At 40.0% G+C, this 19,365-nt stretch overlaps 1 protein-coding gene across 3 annotated transcripts in view; it reads left to right on the forward strand.

Moving 5' to 3' along the window:
• Positions 1-19,365, forward strand: part of LOC117367468 (proton channel OTOP2-like) — a 71,933-nt gene that overhangs the window by 25,371 nt on the left and 27,197 nt on the right. For 2 of the 3 annotated variants that reach the window (XM_033960022.1, XM_033960024.1), the window contains exon 2: positions 12,157-12,573. In XM_033960022.1, the coding sequence (XP_033815913.1) occupies positions 12,157-12,573 (417 nt within the window). Of the gene's footprint in view, positions 1-9,401; positions 9,425-12,156; positions 12,574-19,365 lie in introns of all 3 variants that reach the window. The other variant, XM_033960023.1, reaches the window with a different exon arrangement.

Consider the following 19,365-nt stretch of genomic DNA (forward strand, 5'->3'; position numbering starts at 1 on the left):
CAGTCCTAGCCCCATAGTAAGTTCAAGTTTATTAATTTTAATATACCAACCATCGACGGACAATTTTATAATTAAAAGGTTAAAATTAAATTATTATGAGGGGAGGGAAAGTGTAAACATTAAATAGACAAATTACAAGTACGAACGTGAGCTTGAGGGTTAAGGGGGAAGGGAAAGTTAATAATTACATCATTAAAAAACAAAGGGGGAGGACATAACATCAGGAAAGGGGTTTGCTTCTTAAAAGCGGTTCGTGTTTAGTTTGCTAGCTGTTGGAGAATAAATATTTAAATGCTATGGTATGCATCTTTGAATAAAAATGTTTTTAGTTTAATCCTGAATTTGTTGAGTGAATTTTCAAGGCGGAGTTGAAGTGGCATGGCGTTCCATAAAGTAGGGGCTACAATGGAGAAATTAATTTTCCTAGTGTAATAGAGGCTGCTGAAAATAAGCTCCTCTATGAACCCATTACATTACATTACATTACATTAGGGATTTCTATTCCGCCATTACCTTGCGGTTCAAGGCGGATTACAAAAGGTTAATTAAAAAAGTAGAGTTACAATGATTAGCTAGAGAGGTAAGTTGTAGATCTTATAAACATTTAACGTGTTGTTGTGGGTGAGGTGGTTTGTAAAAGAATTAATAGGTGGTCACAGTGGAGGTTCTTTTGTTATTATTAGTGCGGTAATGGGTAGATCTAATGTCAGTTTTAGAGTTACTAAGAGGTCGTGATGTTATTGCTGCTTCAGGAATTTCTTGAAAAGTATGGTTTTTATTTCTTTTCTGAACGTCCTATAGTCTGGGGTGGTCATCAGAAGGTTGGAGATCTGGTTGTCCAGTCTTGCGGCTCGAGTGGCTAGGAGGCCGTCGTGTAGTTTTGTTCTTTTGACTTCCTTGATTGGGGGGGGGGGTATGAATGGGGAGTGCGTTTTTCTGTGTCTGGTAGTGGGTGCTTGGATGAGGCGATTGTTCAAGTATGATGGGCTGTCTCCGTGTAGGGTTTTAAATAATATGCAGTAGAATTTGAATTGGATTCTTTCTTGGATTGGAAGCCAATGTGAGTTGATGAAGGCTTCAGTGATGTGATCATGTTTTCTCAATGAATAGATGAGAAAGCCCTTTTGGGGAAACGGGTCCTGTCGGGGCATGCTAGAGACATTGCATTAAAAAGATAAGGAGTGTTGATTTTTGCTTTTTGAAAAAGAAAAGCCTAAGGTTCAACAGCAGTAAGCATACCAGCTACATTTAACCAGAAGGCTAGGATATGAGCCCAAGAAGAATAACTATGAGTTGATGTATTGAGGGCTCCTGTGCCATTCTGAAATTGATTCCTAACCAGTGAGGTCTATACTCGTTGTGGGATTTTCCAATTTGCCTCACGTTTCCATCTTCACTATCTTGTGGTGCTGAAAAGTTCTCAGCCCAACCAACCCACTTCCTAAATTCTGAATGTTATTTTGCTACTGTAGCTGAAAAGAGTGTTATCTTATTTTGTTAAGTGCCAATTTGCAGAAACAAAATTCTCTGTTTTGATACTTTTTCATATCATTGATTGAACCATATCCATTTCATTCTCTTCTTGGTTGGGGGTGCTGGTTAGCAACATTCCAGAGCTGAGATTATGATGTCATAATGCCTCATTCCACCAATGTCTAAGAGCTAACCTCACCAGTGATGTCACAATGGCTTATCCTATACTTGGCTCACTTTTATTACATATAAGGGGGTGCTGAAAAGTTCTCAGCCCAACCAACCAACTTCCTAAATTCTGAGCGTTATTTTGCTACTGTAGCTGAAAAAGAGTGTTATTTTATTTCATTAAGTGCCAATTTGCAGAAACAAAATTATCTGTTTAGACATTGTTTCAGATTATTAATTGAATCATATCAACACCATTCTCTTTATGGTTGGAATGAGAACTTTTCAGCACCCCCTTGTAAATCCCAAAATGAGTAAATAACTATTTTATAAAGGTGTAGAAAAAAGGTAGAAAATAGATACTCTGTAAAAAAAAAAAAAAAAAAAGAAAAGGATTTTCTCAGATTACTCCTGAGCCTATAACCTTTCTTTCACTCGACATTTTTAAATGTCTTATATCTACATTTATACCTCTTAATATATGATGCATAGTTTTCTATTGATTGATTGATTATTTATATTTATGTTTGTGGCCCGTCAAAGGGCAAAACTTGCCTGAGTCAGGCCCATGTTTACCTCTCCTGTTCTATTCTTTGGTCGATTAATAAATTATACTTTGAAAATTTAATCTTCACTTCTTTTCTCACCTGGTTTTTGCTCTGGATTTTGTGGACCACTTGCTTCTTAGGACCATCCTTAAAAGTTAGGTGCCAGCACTAATGCCATTATAGAGCTGGTATAATAAGTGACACCTGATTTTGGGTGGGCCTGAGCCCAAATTGGGTAGGCACAAGAGCCCTGTGTCCCCCCCTTCTCCCCCCCCCCCCCCCGGCATCTCTTTCCTCCCCCAAGCAATCAAGGTCTCTTAATTCCACTCCCCCCAATCTCCCCAGTACCTTTTAAGCTATTCAGTGCTGCTACTCATGCTGGCTCTGGGCCTTCCCACTGAAGCATCTTCTTGTTCACAGGGAAGGAGAGGGGAGGCAGAGATGCCAGGAGTCCTCAGATGGTAGGAGATTCCCACCAGCCACATCACAGTTGTGCTACTGCAGGGGTGGGGGGATCTCGGTTGAAAGTGGGTGGACTTGTGTCTACCTAGGAGTCTTCCAATTGCATTTCTGTCAGTAAGGGGTGGTGCAAAAATTACTGTGTTAGAGAGAGGTAGGTTCCCTGGAATCTTGCAGGGCTTGCCTCTCTGTTACTATTGAAAATGTGATAGTGAAACAGAACCTGCTACTAGCAAGATTAAAGATGAAAGAACAGAACAATCATTAAAAAAAAAAGGCATAATTGTATACTATATGTGATTGGCTATGGACTTCACTTTTAGGGCTCCTTTTACGAAGGCGCATTAGGGCCTTAATGCACGAAATAGCAAGTGCTAAAATGCCGCATGCGCTAGCCACTACCACCTCTTGAGCAGGCGGTAGTTTTTCAGCTAGTGCACGCTATAGTGTGCGCTAATCTGGTGCGTGCATTAAAAACGCTAGCGCACCTTCGTAAAAGGTGCCCTTAATTTTGGCGTTCCTTTTTCTCTGCATTTATGTATAAATTGTAAGTCGGTATGACCTTTTCCAATGGCGGGGTATCAAATGATCAATAAACATAAATATAATTTACAGTCTATAAATTAGGCATATAAGTGTGAGTTCCATCCATGCTCAGTCCACATGTATACACCCTTGCAAATAAAATACATCAAGCACATTCTTGGAACAGGTGAAAGTTTGGCAGTTATGACCATATGTGTGTAATATGCATATAAATGTCATTATTCTAAATAGTAAAATTCATCAATTATACCTGCAAAATGTTTCACAATGCATTTCACTGAGTCTAGGCAACTTTCAGATCTATCAAACACTACCGGATCCGCCCACAAACTCAAATTATCTTTCCCCTCGTTAAAAGGTGTCATGTATGCAGGTAAATTAGGGAAATCCCTTTTCTTCAAATTCACTGAGCTTTGGAATAACCTCCCTGCCCCGCTGCGGAACCTAGGCTCATTCCAATTATTCCGAAAGCATCGGAAAACCTGGCTTTTCTCCAAAACGTAAAGCTATCTATTTAAAATGTAAAGCTAGCTATCCTCTTCATAACCTCTAATTTCTTATTATGTCCTTCCCTCATTTATTGAATTTGCCTGTAAACCGTGCCGAGCTCTATCTTTATGGATATGATGCACTATACAAACTTAAGGTTTAGTTTAGTTTCTATTCCTCTCTCTCTCTTCCTCTCTCTCTCTCTTCCTCTCTCTTTTTTCTCTCTCTCTCCCTCTCTCTTTTTTTCTCTCTTTTGCTTTCTCATTCTCATTACAAGGCATCATGTATGCAGGGAAATTAGGGAAATCCCTTTTCTTCAAATTCCCTGAGCTTTGGAATAACCTCCCTGCCTCGCTGCGGAACCTAGGCTCATTCCAATTATTCCGAAAGCATCTGAAAACCTGGCTTTTCTCCAAAACGTAAAGCTATCTATTTAAAATGTAAAGCTAGCTATTCTCTTCATAACCTCTAATTTCTTATTATGTCCTTCCCTCATTTATTGAATTTGCCTGTAAACCGTGCAGAGCTCTATCTCTATGGAGATGATGCGCTATACAAACTTAAGGTTTAGTTTAGTTTCTCTTCTTCTCTCTTTTTTCTCTCTCTCTCCCTCTCTCTTTTTTTTCTCTCTCTCTCCCTCTCTCTTTTTTTCTCTCTTTCGCTTTCTCATTCTCATTACATGGCATCATGTATGCAGGGAAATTAGGGAATTCCCTTTTCTTCAAATTCACTGAGCTTTGGAATAACCTCCCTGCCCCACTGCGGAACCTAGGCTCATTCCAATTATTCTGAAAGCATTGGAAAACCTGGCTTTTCTCCAAAATGTAAAGCTAGCTATCCTCTTCATAACCTCTAATTTCTTATTATGTCCTTCCCTCATTTATTGAATTACCTGTAAAACGTATCAAGCTCTATCTTTATAGAGATGATGCGCTATACAAACTTAAGGTTTAGTTTAGTTTAGTTTCAGAAGCATAAAACGTCATAAGAAGCTAATAAGTAACCCTTTCCAGATCAACTTCACACTCCTCATGTCTCCTGAATACACTCCTAAATAAGCTCATCTGGTGTTTGAAGCACCTTTAAGTGCTAAAATAGTTGTATTTGAATAATATGGAATTAGACTGCAATATATAGAACACAACTTCATGAAGAGTGTGAAGTCGATCTGGAAAGGGTTACTTATTAGCTTCTTTTGACGTTTTATGCTTAGACTCGTTGAAATGCATTGTGAAACATTTTGCAGTGTAATTGATGAATTTTGTGTCATTTTTTTCTTTTTTTTTAATATACCTGATGGGAACGACGCTGGCTCATTCGGTAAATGCTGCACATCGGAATGTTTTCAAGAATCATTGCTTGAGATTTTACATAAGAACATAAGCAATGCCTCTGCCGGGTCAGACCTGAGGTCCATCGTGCCCAGCAGCCCGCTCACGCGGCGGCCCAACAGGTCCAGGACCTGTGCAGTAATCCTCTATCTATACCCCTCTATCCCCTTTTCCAGCAGGAAATTGTCCAATCCTTTCTTGAACCCCAGTACCGTACTCTGCTCTATTATGCTCTCTGGAAGCGCATTGGCTAAGGCTCTTAACATTTGCATCTCCTCTTCCTATAGGCTAAAGCTCTTTGCACCTGCATTGTGATGTCATAGAGCTTTATGGTTATAGAAACCTAGAAACATGATGGCAGATAAAGGCCAAATGGTCCATCTGCAGCATCCACTATCTCCTCCTCTCCTATAAGAACATAAGCAATGCCTCCGCTGGGTCAGACCCGAGGTCCATCGTGCCCAGCAGTCCGCTCACGCGGCAGCCCAACAGGTCCAGGACCTGTGCAGTAATCCTCTATCTATACCCCTCTATCCCCTTTTCCAGCAGGAAATTGTCCAATCCTTTCTTGAACCCCAGTACCGTACTCTGCCCTATTACGCCCTCTGGAAGCGCATTCCAGGTGTCCATCACACGTTGGGTAAAGGAGAACTTCCTAGCATTCGTTTTGAATCTGTCCCCTTTCAACTTTTCCGAATGCTCTCTTCTTTTATTTTTCGAAAGTTTGAAGAATCTATCTCTCTCTACTCTCTCTATGCCCTTCATAAGTACTTACGGAAAGCCGTTGTAAGCTCGCACACACACTCTTGCCGGCCGGTAAGAGTGCGCATGTGCAGCTAGGGTTTTATTATATAAGATACCGCCAGACCAGAAATGGTTCTAGGCGGTTCACAACAAATAGAGCTGAACATGCAGCGAAAAATACAATTCATAATAGAAATACATCAAATTGTAAAATATAAGAAATACATAATTATTTTAAAAGCATAGAGTGCATTAGGATACAAACTTATCAAATAGTTGTGTCTTTAATAATTTTCTAAAATATAAATAAGAAGCTTCTAGCATGATTTTTCCAAACCAAACATTCAATTTAGCAGCCTGAAAAGAGAGGGTTCTCTCAAGAAACCACTTATAACGACATAATTTAATATAAGGGTATGTAAACAAATGAACTCTATGTGTAGGCTTATTAGAATGGTTCAAAGATAGCCTGGTGACATGCCGAAAATTGATTTGTAACAAATGCATGTAAAATTCTTCAGCGGCATTGGGAAGCCTCCTTCCCGCATCGATACTGGAGGCTGACTTAAGAACATAAGAACATAAGAAGTTGCCTCCGCTGGGTCAGACCAGAGGTCCATCGCGCCCAGCAGTCCGCTCCCGTGGCAGCCCATCAGGTCCTTGACCTGTAAGGTGATCCTTGTCTAAAACCCTTTAGTCCCCTTTATCCTTCTATCTATACCTTTTAATAACCTATTTTAAATGTTTATTTGTATGGAGAATGTACCACATTTTTGGCTATTTTCCACAAAGAAAAAGAAATTGGGATTCTTGAATATCTGAAAAGTGGCATTTTTGTGTGAAAATGAGATTCTTTGTCCACTTAATAAGTGCGTTCAACACCCACAGTAGGGAGGAAATGATCATTTTCAGCCAAACGGTGGGATCCAGCCATAGGAGCTTTTCAAAATGATTATGGAGTTCTAACCTGATGGAAATTACCCCTTCCTGGAGTTTGCTCAATTTTGAAGGTGAACTGGCATCTATAAATCCAGAATACCATGTTGTTCAAAGTCATTAAAATGAGCAAAGTGGACCTGGTTTTAGAGGAACAAGAAACTGGTGGTTAAGCTAATGTGGTTAAACTCTAGGGAAAAGCGCCAGTCCACCACTGTGAGAGAATACATTTTATTGAGCAAAAAAAAAAAATGTACACAGCTTTTCACATGGAAACAAAGAATTTTTTAAAACTAGCTGTTTCTGAAATTTCTGTGGAAAATTGTTTCTTTTTTTTTCTCATGTTGGGAGGGCCAATGCTTGAAAGAGTTACGTTTTAGGTGGGGATTATCTTCTTATCCTCCCTGTTACCTCTGTGATGAAGCTTGGTTCACAAGGAGCAAAAGTTCACATGGCAGGGTTAGCCATGTCGACATACATTGTCAGCTGTCATCCAGCCTTGCATAATAGTAGCCAGACAGTTTCCTAAAGAACAGACATCTAATCTCCTGACATGGAAGTACAGATGCCACCAATCCCCACCAGCCATGGCCCTAAATAGGAACATAAGAGGGGTTTGAACAAACTTCTAGAGGAAAAGTTCAATTATTAGCCAAGAAAACCTCAGAAACCTAGTCCTTATTCCCAGGAGGGAGCTGCAAGAACTGAATCTTTGGGATTTGCAAGGTACTCCCTAGTGATCCTTGTGCCAAACTTATAAATTTGAATGTATGAGTGCGATACAATTGGGACATTATAAGAAATTCAAGGAGGTTTGGGACCCATTGACAAAATTTTGTAAAGATTGATTACTAGTTTTCCCCGTTGATTATACACATCCAGGAAGGGGGTGGGGGGAATATGTACTTAATTTATTTTTCAATTGTAATTTGCTTATCTTGGTCATTTGTATTACTCTTTATTGTCTTTATACTGTATGAAAGGGTGGGGGGGGGATGGGATATGTACTTATTATATCAATTGATGGAATTAAGTGCGGCTTTATTTTGTAAATTGTTTGATAATATGTTGCACTTGATGTTGATTTTTAAAATGAATAAATATTTGAAAAAAACAAAACAAAACAAAAAACAGATGTGCATACAAAATTATCTGGATCCCATACATTATACATGATGTATGATGTTTGCATTGTATTTTTAATTGTTGTAACTTTTTAAGTATTGGTATGTATGATTATTTGTAGCTCTGAAACCCCCTGATGCAGCCTGTGTTCCACGTCGGGTATTGTTATATATTGCAAATGAATCTGCTCCTCTCTGCATTAGCTGCTGTCAGAGACAGGATGCCGACCTCGATGAACCTTTGGCTTTGGACCAGCATGGCATATCTTTTCCACAGTGTCTGGGTTGAAGGGGATCAAACCTGTGGCTTTTGGGAGCTGAGGCTGGGGACCCGCTTCAATAACTTAGGAGCTAAACAGCTATGGAAGCATCCAGGAGATAGTTGTCCTGTAGGCATCAAAAAAGCAGACACACCTCCAAAGAATTCCCAACAATGGGATAGTCTAGTTTATTCTAAATATAAGGAATGTTAGAAGTACTGGTCTAGCACCTGGTGTGAGGATCATCACGTGAATTTGCTGGCCTGGTTTCTGTTCTCATTCCTGCTCTAGGCATGATTTATCCTGTCATTCCTATTGTTGATCCATGTCTGATCTATCCTATGAGGTCCTCTCCAGGTATACTGCCTTGAAGGACCCAAGTGCCTCCTTGCTGGGGTGTTCTTGTTACCATAAGTTGCTGGGGGTCACTCAACCTGGGAAAATAGCAGCTAGGCAAATTCCCAAAAAGGAAGGTTTGGACAATTTCCTGGAGGAAAAGCCCATAGTCTGTTATTGAGAAAGAAATGGGGGAAGCCACTGCTTGCCCTGGATCAGTAGCAAGGATTGTTGCTACTCTTTGGGATTCTATAATCTTATTACTCTCTGGGATTCCGGAATCTTGCTTTTCTTTGAGATTCTGTATGGAATGTTGCTACTCCTTGGGTTTTGGCCAGGTACTAGGGACCTGGATTGGCCACCGTGAGAACGGGCTACTGGGCTTGATGGACCAGTAAGGCTATTCTTATGTTCTTGTCGCTTGATGTGGGAAACACAGAACTAAATGGACACCACTCATTTCCATGCCACCTTCCCTGACAAACGTTGTCTTACCCTTCATGCAAACCCTTCCACCCCCACTTTGTTAAACATGCTTCCAAATATGGTCTCGCCCTCCACAGGTGTGTTCCTAAGCAGTAGCTGGTACAACTTTCCTATAACATACCCAGCTACGGTGATTAACTAAACACTGAGAACAATAAATTAAACAAAGAAAAATAGACATCACATGTCTTACAGATATTTTATTATGTATTAATGATGATGATAAGTGTTAAAAGGAAGGCAGATATTAGTTTGAGTCATTCAATTGAATTTATCCTTTTCATCTCTCCCAATTACTTAATGATGCATTTCCTGTGTACAGTCCTTTATATAATAGTTACAGATTTGAAGTATTTATCACTATAAAGCCAATCATCGTCATTTGTCCTCTGGGTTCTCTTTTGGATAACTGTATTGTTTAATAAAGTTTCTCTCTGCTCTTCTTTGCCCCATCCTCTCTCCTCTTGACTTGTCGATGCTTTGGCGATTTCTTCGCTTCAGTCCTTTGGCTCCCCACATTAGCGGTATGTTCTTAAAATTTGAATTCTTCATCTGAATGGCTTTTCTTGGAAACAATATTGTCTCAATTTAAGTTTTATTGCATTTCCATTGCATAAATATGTTGTTGCATTTGTTTTCTGATCTGATGATTCTCCTCTGTCCTGTTTCTTCCTGTTCATCTGATGCTATAAGCTTTTATTTGGATTACCTGGGAATTTTTTACCCTAATTTTTTATTTTCTTTACTTCATCTCATTTTAAAGTGTTTGAGGCTTATGCAGATGAGGACAGAGCTTGCAGGAATGGAGCAGGGGCAGGGACAGGGACAAAACGCATGGGGACGGGACAGGGAAATTGAGTTTCCATTGGGACGAAGAAAAATTTGCCGCCATATCATTCCTCTACTGCAAATCCCATTCTCAACCCTACTCTACAACAAATGAAATCCATCCCCATTGTTTTCTACACAAAGCATAAGAACATAAGAATAGACTCACTGAATCAGAGCATTGGTCCATCTAGCTTAGCATCCCATCTTCATGGAGGCCAATCCAAGTCACAAGTACCTGCCAACAATCCACAGCGAACAATGGCTTCTCCCATGTCTGTCTCAACAGCAGTTTATGTACTTTTCCTCCAGGAACTTGTCCAAACCTTTTTTAAAACCAGCTACATTAACCGCTCTTACCACATCCTCTGGCAATGCATTCCAGAGCTTAAGTATTGTCTGAGTGAAAAAAATATTTCCTCCTATTGGTTTTAAAAGTATTACTCTGTAACTTCATTGAGTATCCCCAGAAGTAAGGAAAGCTCTTTCATGGTGCTTTACAACACTCATCTATTTCTACTTTACAACTATTGGCATAAAATGCTGCCCAAGTAATATTTTATAAAAATGCAGTTTGTAGATTGCTCAAGTGCAGTTCATAACTTCAAAAGTGTCTAAATGTCCAAAATATAAAACTAAGATACTTAAATCTTGCACTTAACTTGGAGAGGACTCCACAGGAACAGCTATAGCAACTTCAAATCTTCAAAAGAGCCAAGCAGTTTTAATTGCCCCAATATCTGGGTTTGAGGGTGGGTTTTGAAGTTTAATATACAACTGTTCCCATTAATATTGGAGTTATTGAAATGTTACACCATGCAATAGCCACATCCCCATCCTGGCTGACCCTGGGAGTGGCAGTCCCGATGCAGGAATTGAACCAGGCACCAGTTTACATGGATGTACCGTATACCCACCCTTCTCTGTCATATTAATATCATTTCATGTACTACTCAGAGCAAGTAATGGGTTAAAGAGCCTTGGGTAAGTGAGCTGGATAGGACACGAAAAACTGATGAGTCAGATAATAATAATTTATTTATAACCCGCTACACCTTAACAGTTCAGAGTGGTTTACAACAAAGAGAATCTGCCACACGCAGATAAAATACAAATGGAATTATATCATTTGCATGGTTGGGGCTTTTTTTTCTTAGCCAAAATTGTCATACGAAAGAGATTTCACAGATTTCCTAAACATTTGATAAGACAATGAATTCATAAATAGGGCACTTAAGGTTTTGCTCCAGACACTAGCCTGGTAAGCTAAAGTTTTGTCCAGGAATCTTTTTACATGGGGCTGTATATTCATAAGCCCCCTCCTTTGTAAAGCCGTGCTAGCATTTTTAGCGCCGGCCGTGGTGGTAATAACTCCAATGCTCATTAAACTCCTGAGTGTAGGAGCTGTTATCGCCGCAGCCAGTGCTAAAAACCTTGCTACGCTTTTGTAAAAAGGGGGAGAATTCCAATGGGAGTCCAAGCTGTTACCGCCACGGTCGCATTAAAAACACTAGCGTAGCTTTGTAAAGGAGGGGGAAAATGAGACTATTTTTTTTTTAAAGTAAGGGCTCAACTTATTCAAGCTCAGTTTCAAATATTACTTCACAGTTATCTATGACAGTGGTCATTTTGAGGATGAATGTGTGGGAATGGCGTTCCCGTGGTTAGAAAAGTACAGAATGTTGTTCTCCTTGTTAAAGGTCTAAGAGTCTAAATAGTGCAGTCGCTGAATTAATTGCCATCTATTATATTCAATACATTTTTTGGGGGGGGGTCATTTAATCCATAGGTCAGAGGTCACCAGTTATATGAGTCAAATGGGTTATGGGTCAGCTTGCACTTTCACTACTGTTTTAGAGCCAGTGGCCATCTTATTTTTTTTTTTTTTTGCTATGTTTCTCTTTCCCCCTCTTCTACGAAACTGAGCTAGCGGTTTTTAGCGCTGAATGCCCGTTGTGCTCCCGACGCTCACTGAGTTCCTATGAGCATTGGAAGCAGCGCAGGCCATTCAGCGTGGCTCTCTGCCCTAAAAAACGCTAGCGTAGTTTCACAGAAGAGGAGGTTTGTCTGCTTATGTATGTCTCCATCATATTCTCCAAAATAAAAAGTACATCCATGAAAGTAAATGAATACAGAGAGAAACGTTAGTTATTTAATGCATTCCTTTATTTGATTCATTTATTTATTTTGATTGTCCAAAATAATTGCGAGGTGTCATACAATAATATAAATATTTGATCAATACAAAGCAACATCAATCTGAATACCAATCATACTGAACAATATCTTTAAAAAAAAAAAAAAAAAATCTTTACCTCTCCATCCTGCTACCTCTCTCGTCTCCTAGATTTGAACAGGTATCTCTTGGTCATCATTCTGTTTGGTTCCAATTGTTTTGAAGAATTTATTTTTGTATTGTTTCTCTCAGCTTCAGGGTTTGACAGAACCATGTCCGATCAGCCAATGAGGAGATACAGCAACACCAGATGTCACACAGAAGAGGTCCCTTCCATTCCCAGGGAAAATCAAATGAATTTATGGGACTCTAAATCCCTTGGCCCCCAAGAAAGGGCTTCCACGCAACCAAATCAATTGGAGAACTGGAAGAAAAGAGGACGTCTGATCTCCATCATCGTGGCCAGTAACATCATTATATTTGGCTGTACACTGGTTAGTGGGGCATCTTTTGATGGCATGAACATTCATAATAATGAGGTGCTCATATTTCTCTGTATTCTAATGTTGCTGTCGGTGCAATGGATGCTTTTTCAATTATATTTCACCTTCAAATATCCAAGTGCTGTCCTATACAAGGATGCCCATGCAGGACCCATATGGATGAAAGGTATAGAATTCTTTCCTTGTATATAATCTGTTTGGCGAGAAGTTATTAGGTCAGCTCAGGGGATGCACAGTTAGCGATAAAAAAAATTAGAGGGAATTAAAATGACATGCATAATAATAATAATAATTTATTTCTTATATAACGCTATACCGTGAAGTTCAAAGCGTTTTACAATAAAGATACGTTTAGTCAGTACATGGGATGAAAGTGGTTTACATTAAAGATTCATTTTGTCAGTACATGGGATGCAAGTGGGTTACATTAAAGATTCATTTTGTCAGTACATGGGATGCAAGTGGGTTACATTAAAGATTCATTTTGTCAGTACATGGGATGCAAGTGGGTTACATTAAAGATTCATTTTGTCAGTACATGGGATACAAGTGGGTTAGAGTAAAGATATATTTTGTCAGTACATGGGATGCAAGAGGGTTACAATACAAGTGGTTTACTATCAAGGTGCATTTTGTCAGTGTAAGGGATACAGGTGGGTTACCATAAAGATACATTTAGTCAGTACCTGGGTTACAATAAAGATACGTTTTGTCGGTACATAGGGTGCAGGTGGGTTACAATAAAGATACATTATGTCAGTACATGAGATTCAAGGTGGAAAGAATAATTAGTTTCGGGCCTTGGAATTAGGGGCGAGGTGGAAGGGTCATGGAGAGGAAGAGTTGGGTATGGGAATTAGAATTTGTTAAACAGTCGAGTTTTCAGAGATTTTCTAAAGTCTGTGTATGTAGTGGCCTCATAAAGCTTGTTTTACATATAAAAAGGGCTTCTCTAAAACTACATGGTGGGGTGGGGAGAAAAGAGTTCACATGATCTGCTCACTGATATTTCCAATAGCATAGTTTGGAGAAAAAAGCTTGGAGTTGCGAAGTATGTGTGTATTATAGAATATGAACGAGTACGCTTGTGATGTATATTTGCATGTTTGTGAAGTAGGTAGAAATTTGTGTGTCGATGGAGTTGCTTTTAGGCACCCATGCCATAAAGCCAGATTAAGGGCCTCTTCTATCAAACTGCGCTAGCAGTTTTTAGCGCAGAGAGCCGCGCCGAATGGCCCGCGCTGCTCCCAACGCTCATAGGAACTCTATGAGCATCAGGAGCAGCGCAGGCCATTGAGCATGGCTCAACCCGCTACACACTGCTAGCGCAGTATGATAGAAGAGGCCCTAAGTGCCAATGCGCTCTTTATAAAATATATTTCTCTCTTCTTAAAGTGAAATGACATGGTGGCCATGTTAGTTCACTTTCCAAGGTAATATATAGAAATAAAAAAAAAAAACCAAAGGAAATAAGGTGATACCTTTTTTATTGGACTAACTCAGTGGAATTTATGATGAGCTTTCGAAGGTAACCCTTCTTCAGATCAGAAATAAGCAAATGTTGACAAACATCAGCATATATAAGGAAAACATGAAAGCATTTTGGAGATAGGAAGAGGGAGGGAGGGAGGGGTGGGCAGGAGACAGAAAGGGGGCAGAGCAGTTGTTTTTTTTTTTCCAAAGCTTTATTTAAAAAATGAGAATATTTGGTCTTGGAGAATGAGATGTACAGTGTCAGCATCTATGAGACAAACTTGGTTCTTTTTATTACATAGAGCTTTTTGGACCCCAGTTCGTTTACAAAAGTTGGATAGCTCTAAATCTAATAGATGCTGACACTGTAATCTAGAAGTGGGGACATTGGATCATCTAATTTTTTATTGCCTCTGCATTAGTAATTTTTGGAATTCAATTTGGTCTCAAATAAATTGCTTATTGGAAAATCATGTGGAAATATAATATGATACTGTTCTGTTCGGTATGTCTATGAGGAAAAAAAGTCAATTATCAGCACATAACAATAAGCTTTTGATGATAATGACGGGTGTTGCTATGCAACATATTACTAACAACTGGAAAAATTATAGTAATCTCAATTATACGTTTTGGTGGAATTCCCTGTGTCATATTTACAAGATGGAAAGAGCAATTGCAATACAGAAAGGAAGTTATAAATTTTTTTTAAAGATATGGAGACTGATGGTTGATTTTTGTATTGAATAGGCATCATTTTTTCTTTGATAATATACATAGGGGGGTGGGGGGATTGGAAGATAAGATGTAGCGAAATTGAAATTTTGAAGGAATATGATAGTTTTAATGATTGTATAGAAAGATGGGAGGGGGGAGGGTTTTTAATTAATTTACATATTAAGAATATAATGTATGATGTTCAAGTGTTATACGATAGTATTTCATGTTGTTCTTTTTGTGCACTTGATGTAAGTTTGAAAAAGAATAAAGAAATTAAAAAAAAAAAAAATGAGAATACAAAGAAGTAAACCACAATCTGGATACAGAAACAACCAGAAACTAACCAAAACACAAGACAAAAGGGTCTACCGCGTGGTGTCTGCGCGGAGACAAAAGATACTCACCAAAAACCAAATGGCAACCCACCCCCCAGAACCCCCCCCCCCTCCGAAGCAGTTTTAAATGTCTTTATAGTGTTAAAGAAAGCCCAGATCTCTGTTAAGTCTTGTCTGGTAGGTGTCAAAATACCTTATCATTTTGATTTCAAAGGTTTTACGTTTTTAGATTGTGTTAAAGTTCCCTTTTAGTATTCTCACCATAAAATCATTGGTGCATGTTAAAAGTCTCATCATAAAGGAAGAGAAAACTTAAATATCACATAAGCCTCTAAAACACTCTAGCTCTATAATATATATTTTTTAAAATAATAATAATAACTTGTACTATTCAAAGTAAGGCCCCCCTTTTACAAAGTCGCAGTAGCAAGCCCTGGCGCAGCAAATGTGACGAAGCCCATAGAAATTGAATGGGCTTCGTGGTATTTGCCGCACTGGAAATCACTACTGTTAAATCTTATAACTGTTTCATTTTTTACTGCGGCGGGGCCTTCACATAAAGGACAGCATATCATGCTTAATAAACACAGCAGGGCTGATTTTCAGACTGCAGGAGGCAGCCCAGCTACCTCCCGACAGGCCAACAGACCTGAAAATGCAATGCCAGGGCTGGGTCCAGTAACTGGCATTGGAATTTCCAGTCTATTTTTAACATAAGAACATAAGAACTGCCATCTCCGGATCAGACCTTCGGTCCATCAAGTCCGGCGATCCGCACACGCGGAGGCCCTGCCAGGTGTACACCTGGCGTAATTTATAGTCCACCATATCTTTATATGCCTCTCTTAAGGAGATATGCATCTAGTTTGCTCTTGAAGCCTAGGACGGTTGATTCCGCAATAATCTCCTCTGGGAGGGCATTCCAGGCGTCAACCACTCTCTGAGTGAAGCAGAACTTCCTGACATTAGTCCTGAACCTGTCCCCCCTTAGCTTCATTACATGTCCTCTAGTCCGTGTCAAATTGGACAATGTAAATAATCTTCTCTGCTCTATTTTGTCGATTCCTTTCAGTATTTTGAAGGTCTCGATCATATCCCCACGCAGTCTCCTTTTCTCAAGGGAGAACAATCCTAGTGTTATAAGTCTATCCTCGTATTCCAGTTTCTCCATACCCTTCACCAGTTTTGTTGCTCGTCTCTGCACCCTCTCCAGCAGTTTTATATCCTTCTTTAGGTAGGGAGACCAATGTTGGACGCAGTATTCCAAGTGTGGTCTGACCATTGCCCTATAAAGCGGCATTATAACTTTCTCCGATCTACTCGAGATTCCTTTCTTTATCATGCCCAACATTCTATTTGCCTTCTTTGCCGCTGCCGCGCATTGTGCCGACGGCTTCAGGGTCCTATCTATCAGTACACCCAGGTCCTTTTCTTGTTCACTCTTCCCCAGAGTTGCACCTGACATTGTATACTCGTATTCCTTATTCTTATTGCCTAAATGCATTACCTTGCATTTCTCCACATTGAACTTCATCTGCCATTTCTCCGCCCATGTTTCTAACCGACACAAGTCGCTCTGGAGTTCCTCTGTATCCCCCTGCGATCTGATTGCCCGGCATAGTTTTGTATCGTCTGCAAACTTGATGATCTCACTGGATGTTCCTTCTTCCAGGTCATTGATATAAATATTAAAAAGGATCGGCCCAAGTACCGTGATTAACATAGCCAGCCAAGCTGATATTCGACAGCTGACTGGATAAGTCATAACAGCCAAAAGACCTACAATTTAGGAGTCTCTATCTGGCCACTAAACTTAGCCAGTCAGCCAATGAATACAGGTGCTAAGTGGCTTTGTCGAGCAAAATAGACAGAGGCTGGGTTAGCTGCTGACTGGAATATTCAGTGGCAGATAAACATCTCCTGCTGAAAATTAGCAATTAGCCAGCTTAGGCTATTTAGCCAGCCAGGAACCATTTCCAGTCAGCTAAATAGTACTGGATATTAGGCAAAGCAGCTTTGCTTGGTGCAGAACGCATCATTCTCAGTACTGGTTTAGTTTTATTGTTATTATGAGTCTCAGTTTTTCTATGAATGCATATTTAAGTCTTTAATTATTTATCCTTCAACATTATGTTGTGCAAAAAAGCATGCTACATATAAATAAGGCATCTTTATGGACTTCGTACCTAGGCATCCTTTTATAAAATTACCCCTCCCTCCCATCCCTCAGCAAGACCAATTTTTGAACCTCTCGCATTGTTGAAAATGCCTAAGCAGTTTTTAAGCCCAGTGAAATCTCCTCATCCTTTCTTTTTGAAAACTACCCAAGTGAAAATCCGCCGCGGTGATTTGCACCTGTTTTCTCTGTGGATAGTTTAGTTTGGGGAACTTCTCCCACCAAGGTTTTACAAAGAAAAATAAATTATGGGCTAGATTTACTTAAGGGCAGAGCGTAATTTGTGGAGGAATGGCCTGGAATGCAGTTCCGCCACTTACTTAGTCGTATTTTCTGGCTTCAGAGAAGCAAGGGCATTCTGCCCTAGTAGCTGCCTTCAGGGAAGAGGAGGGTATGTTAAGAGCCGGGAGCAAAGCAGGGACCAGTTACTGTAATCCACTGGCATAGCAAGGGTGAGAGGCGCCCGGGGCGGTGGTGCCCCTCTCCGCCCTCTTCTCTCCGCTCCTTCCCCACTCCTTCCTGCCATGCATACGTGCCCCTTCCCTTTGCTCGTGCCAGCTTCGGCTCTTCCTCTGGCATCACTTGCTAGGGGCGGGTCCAGGAAGTGATATTGGAAGAAGAGCCAACACTGGAACGAGCAGCAGATTGAGGTTGCTGTTCACACCGTGCACGTTAACAAGGTACGGGAGAAGGGAAGTGGCATGCGTGCAAGGTAGAGGGGAGGGGCGGGGAAGGAGGGGGGTAGAGAGGAGGATGGGAGCTAGCGCCCCCACCATGAGGGAGCCCGGGGCAGACCGCTCTCCCCCTTACTAATCCATTCCTTCTTTTCCTGTTGCTCTTTGTCCTGGACCACCCAAGCCTTTCTTGGCTCTACAGCTCCACTGCCTTTTTATCTGCAAATTAAGCCCTGCTAAAGGATGCTACTACATCAGTTGAATACTAACATGTATATCGACATGTTTTTATCTAACCCCAGGGCCTAATTTATGCAACAGAATCTTGTCCGTAATAAAGCATGCTAAACGCACTAAAGCAAACCTAGCTCTGTGCCCACCGTATTATCTCCCAACCTAATTATTTCCTCAAGAATGTCTACACTATCATATGGCTACGGACACACATGCCAGGGAACAAAACATGAGTTGTTTGGGGGAGGGGGTTCTGGATAAAGGGTGAGTGATCTTCAGATAGACCATTTTCAGCTTCGAAGTGGTATACAAGAAAACAAATAAAAACTAGATTTATACAATAGCCAAAAATCTAATCAAGTACTTTAAGTAATTTCCCTATTTGTCTCAATGGGATCACAATCTAACTGCAGTACCTATGAAAAGGGATGAACAAATAATTATCATCACGCATAATGAATTAACCCGGTGTCTCCCAACCAACATGTCATGTTTGGGTCCGGCGCGGTTGCCAACATAACATCACCACCTTTAAGAAACAGAGAAGTTGCCAAACTACATCTATTAGAATTTTATAGGCTTGATTGGATTATAAGAGGTAGTCAGAGACAGTGAAGGCTATGATGGTCTCTGAGGCAACCAGCGCTGTGTTACTGTATTTGGTGTTAAGGGTGTGGGTCTGATCACTTCACAATATCACTTTTTATGATCTAGAAGATGACAGATTGTCACTTTGATAAAATAGATGGTGATAAGTGAAAGTATGAAAAAAAACAAAAGATACCACTGCCTGATCATCAGCTCCAGATCAGCCCATGGGCTCTGCTCTCAGCACTCTAGAGGAAATAGAGACATCATGGTGGTGCTTAAGCATACATGAGATCTTTTCAGAGCATATGTGGCGTCATATACGCCTTTCCCTTGATTAAATGCACAATGTGCCCTGGAGTATAGGAGGCCCCGCTCTGTACAGCGCCCACATCACCCTTCCTGTGTCAACACACCCTCTTCCATGACCACAATATGAAAGTGAGGGTGTGCCTCAAAAGACTGAAAAATATTGCAATAACCAACCAAATTCAAATTACAGCCAGGAAAAACAAGTCTTTATGTTATACAAACATTTTGGAGCCAATACATAAAAGCGCTGTGAGGATCTCAGAAGACAAAAGAATATTTTTGATATTATTTTTATTTAAAAATTTTATTTTTTTATTTGTGTTTTGTATTATGTGTTGATTTTATGTTTTGAATTATGCGTTGATTATTTTTTACATATTGTGTATTTTTTAATTATGTTTCAGATTGTAAGCTGTCTTGAAGGTTTTTTCTAGGGCAGGAAAGAA

Source organism: Geotrypetes seraphini, chromosome 10 (genome assembly GCF_902459505.1).
Source record: "Geotrypetes seraphini chromosome 10, aGeoSer1.1, whole genome shotgun sequence".
Taxonomy (NCBI): Eukaryota; Metazoa; Chordata; class Amphibia; order Gymnophiona; family Dermophiidae; genus Geotrypetes; species Geotrypetes seraphini.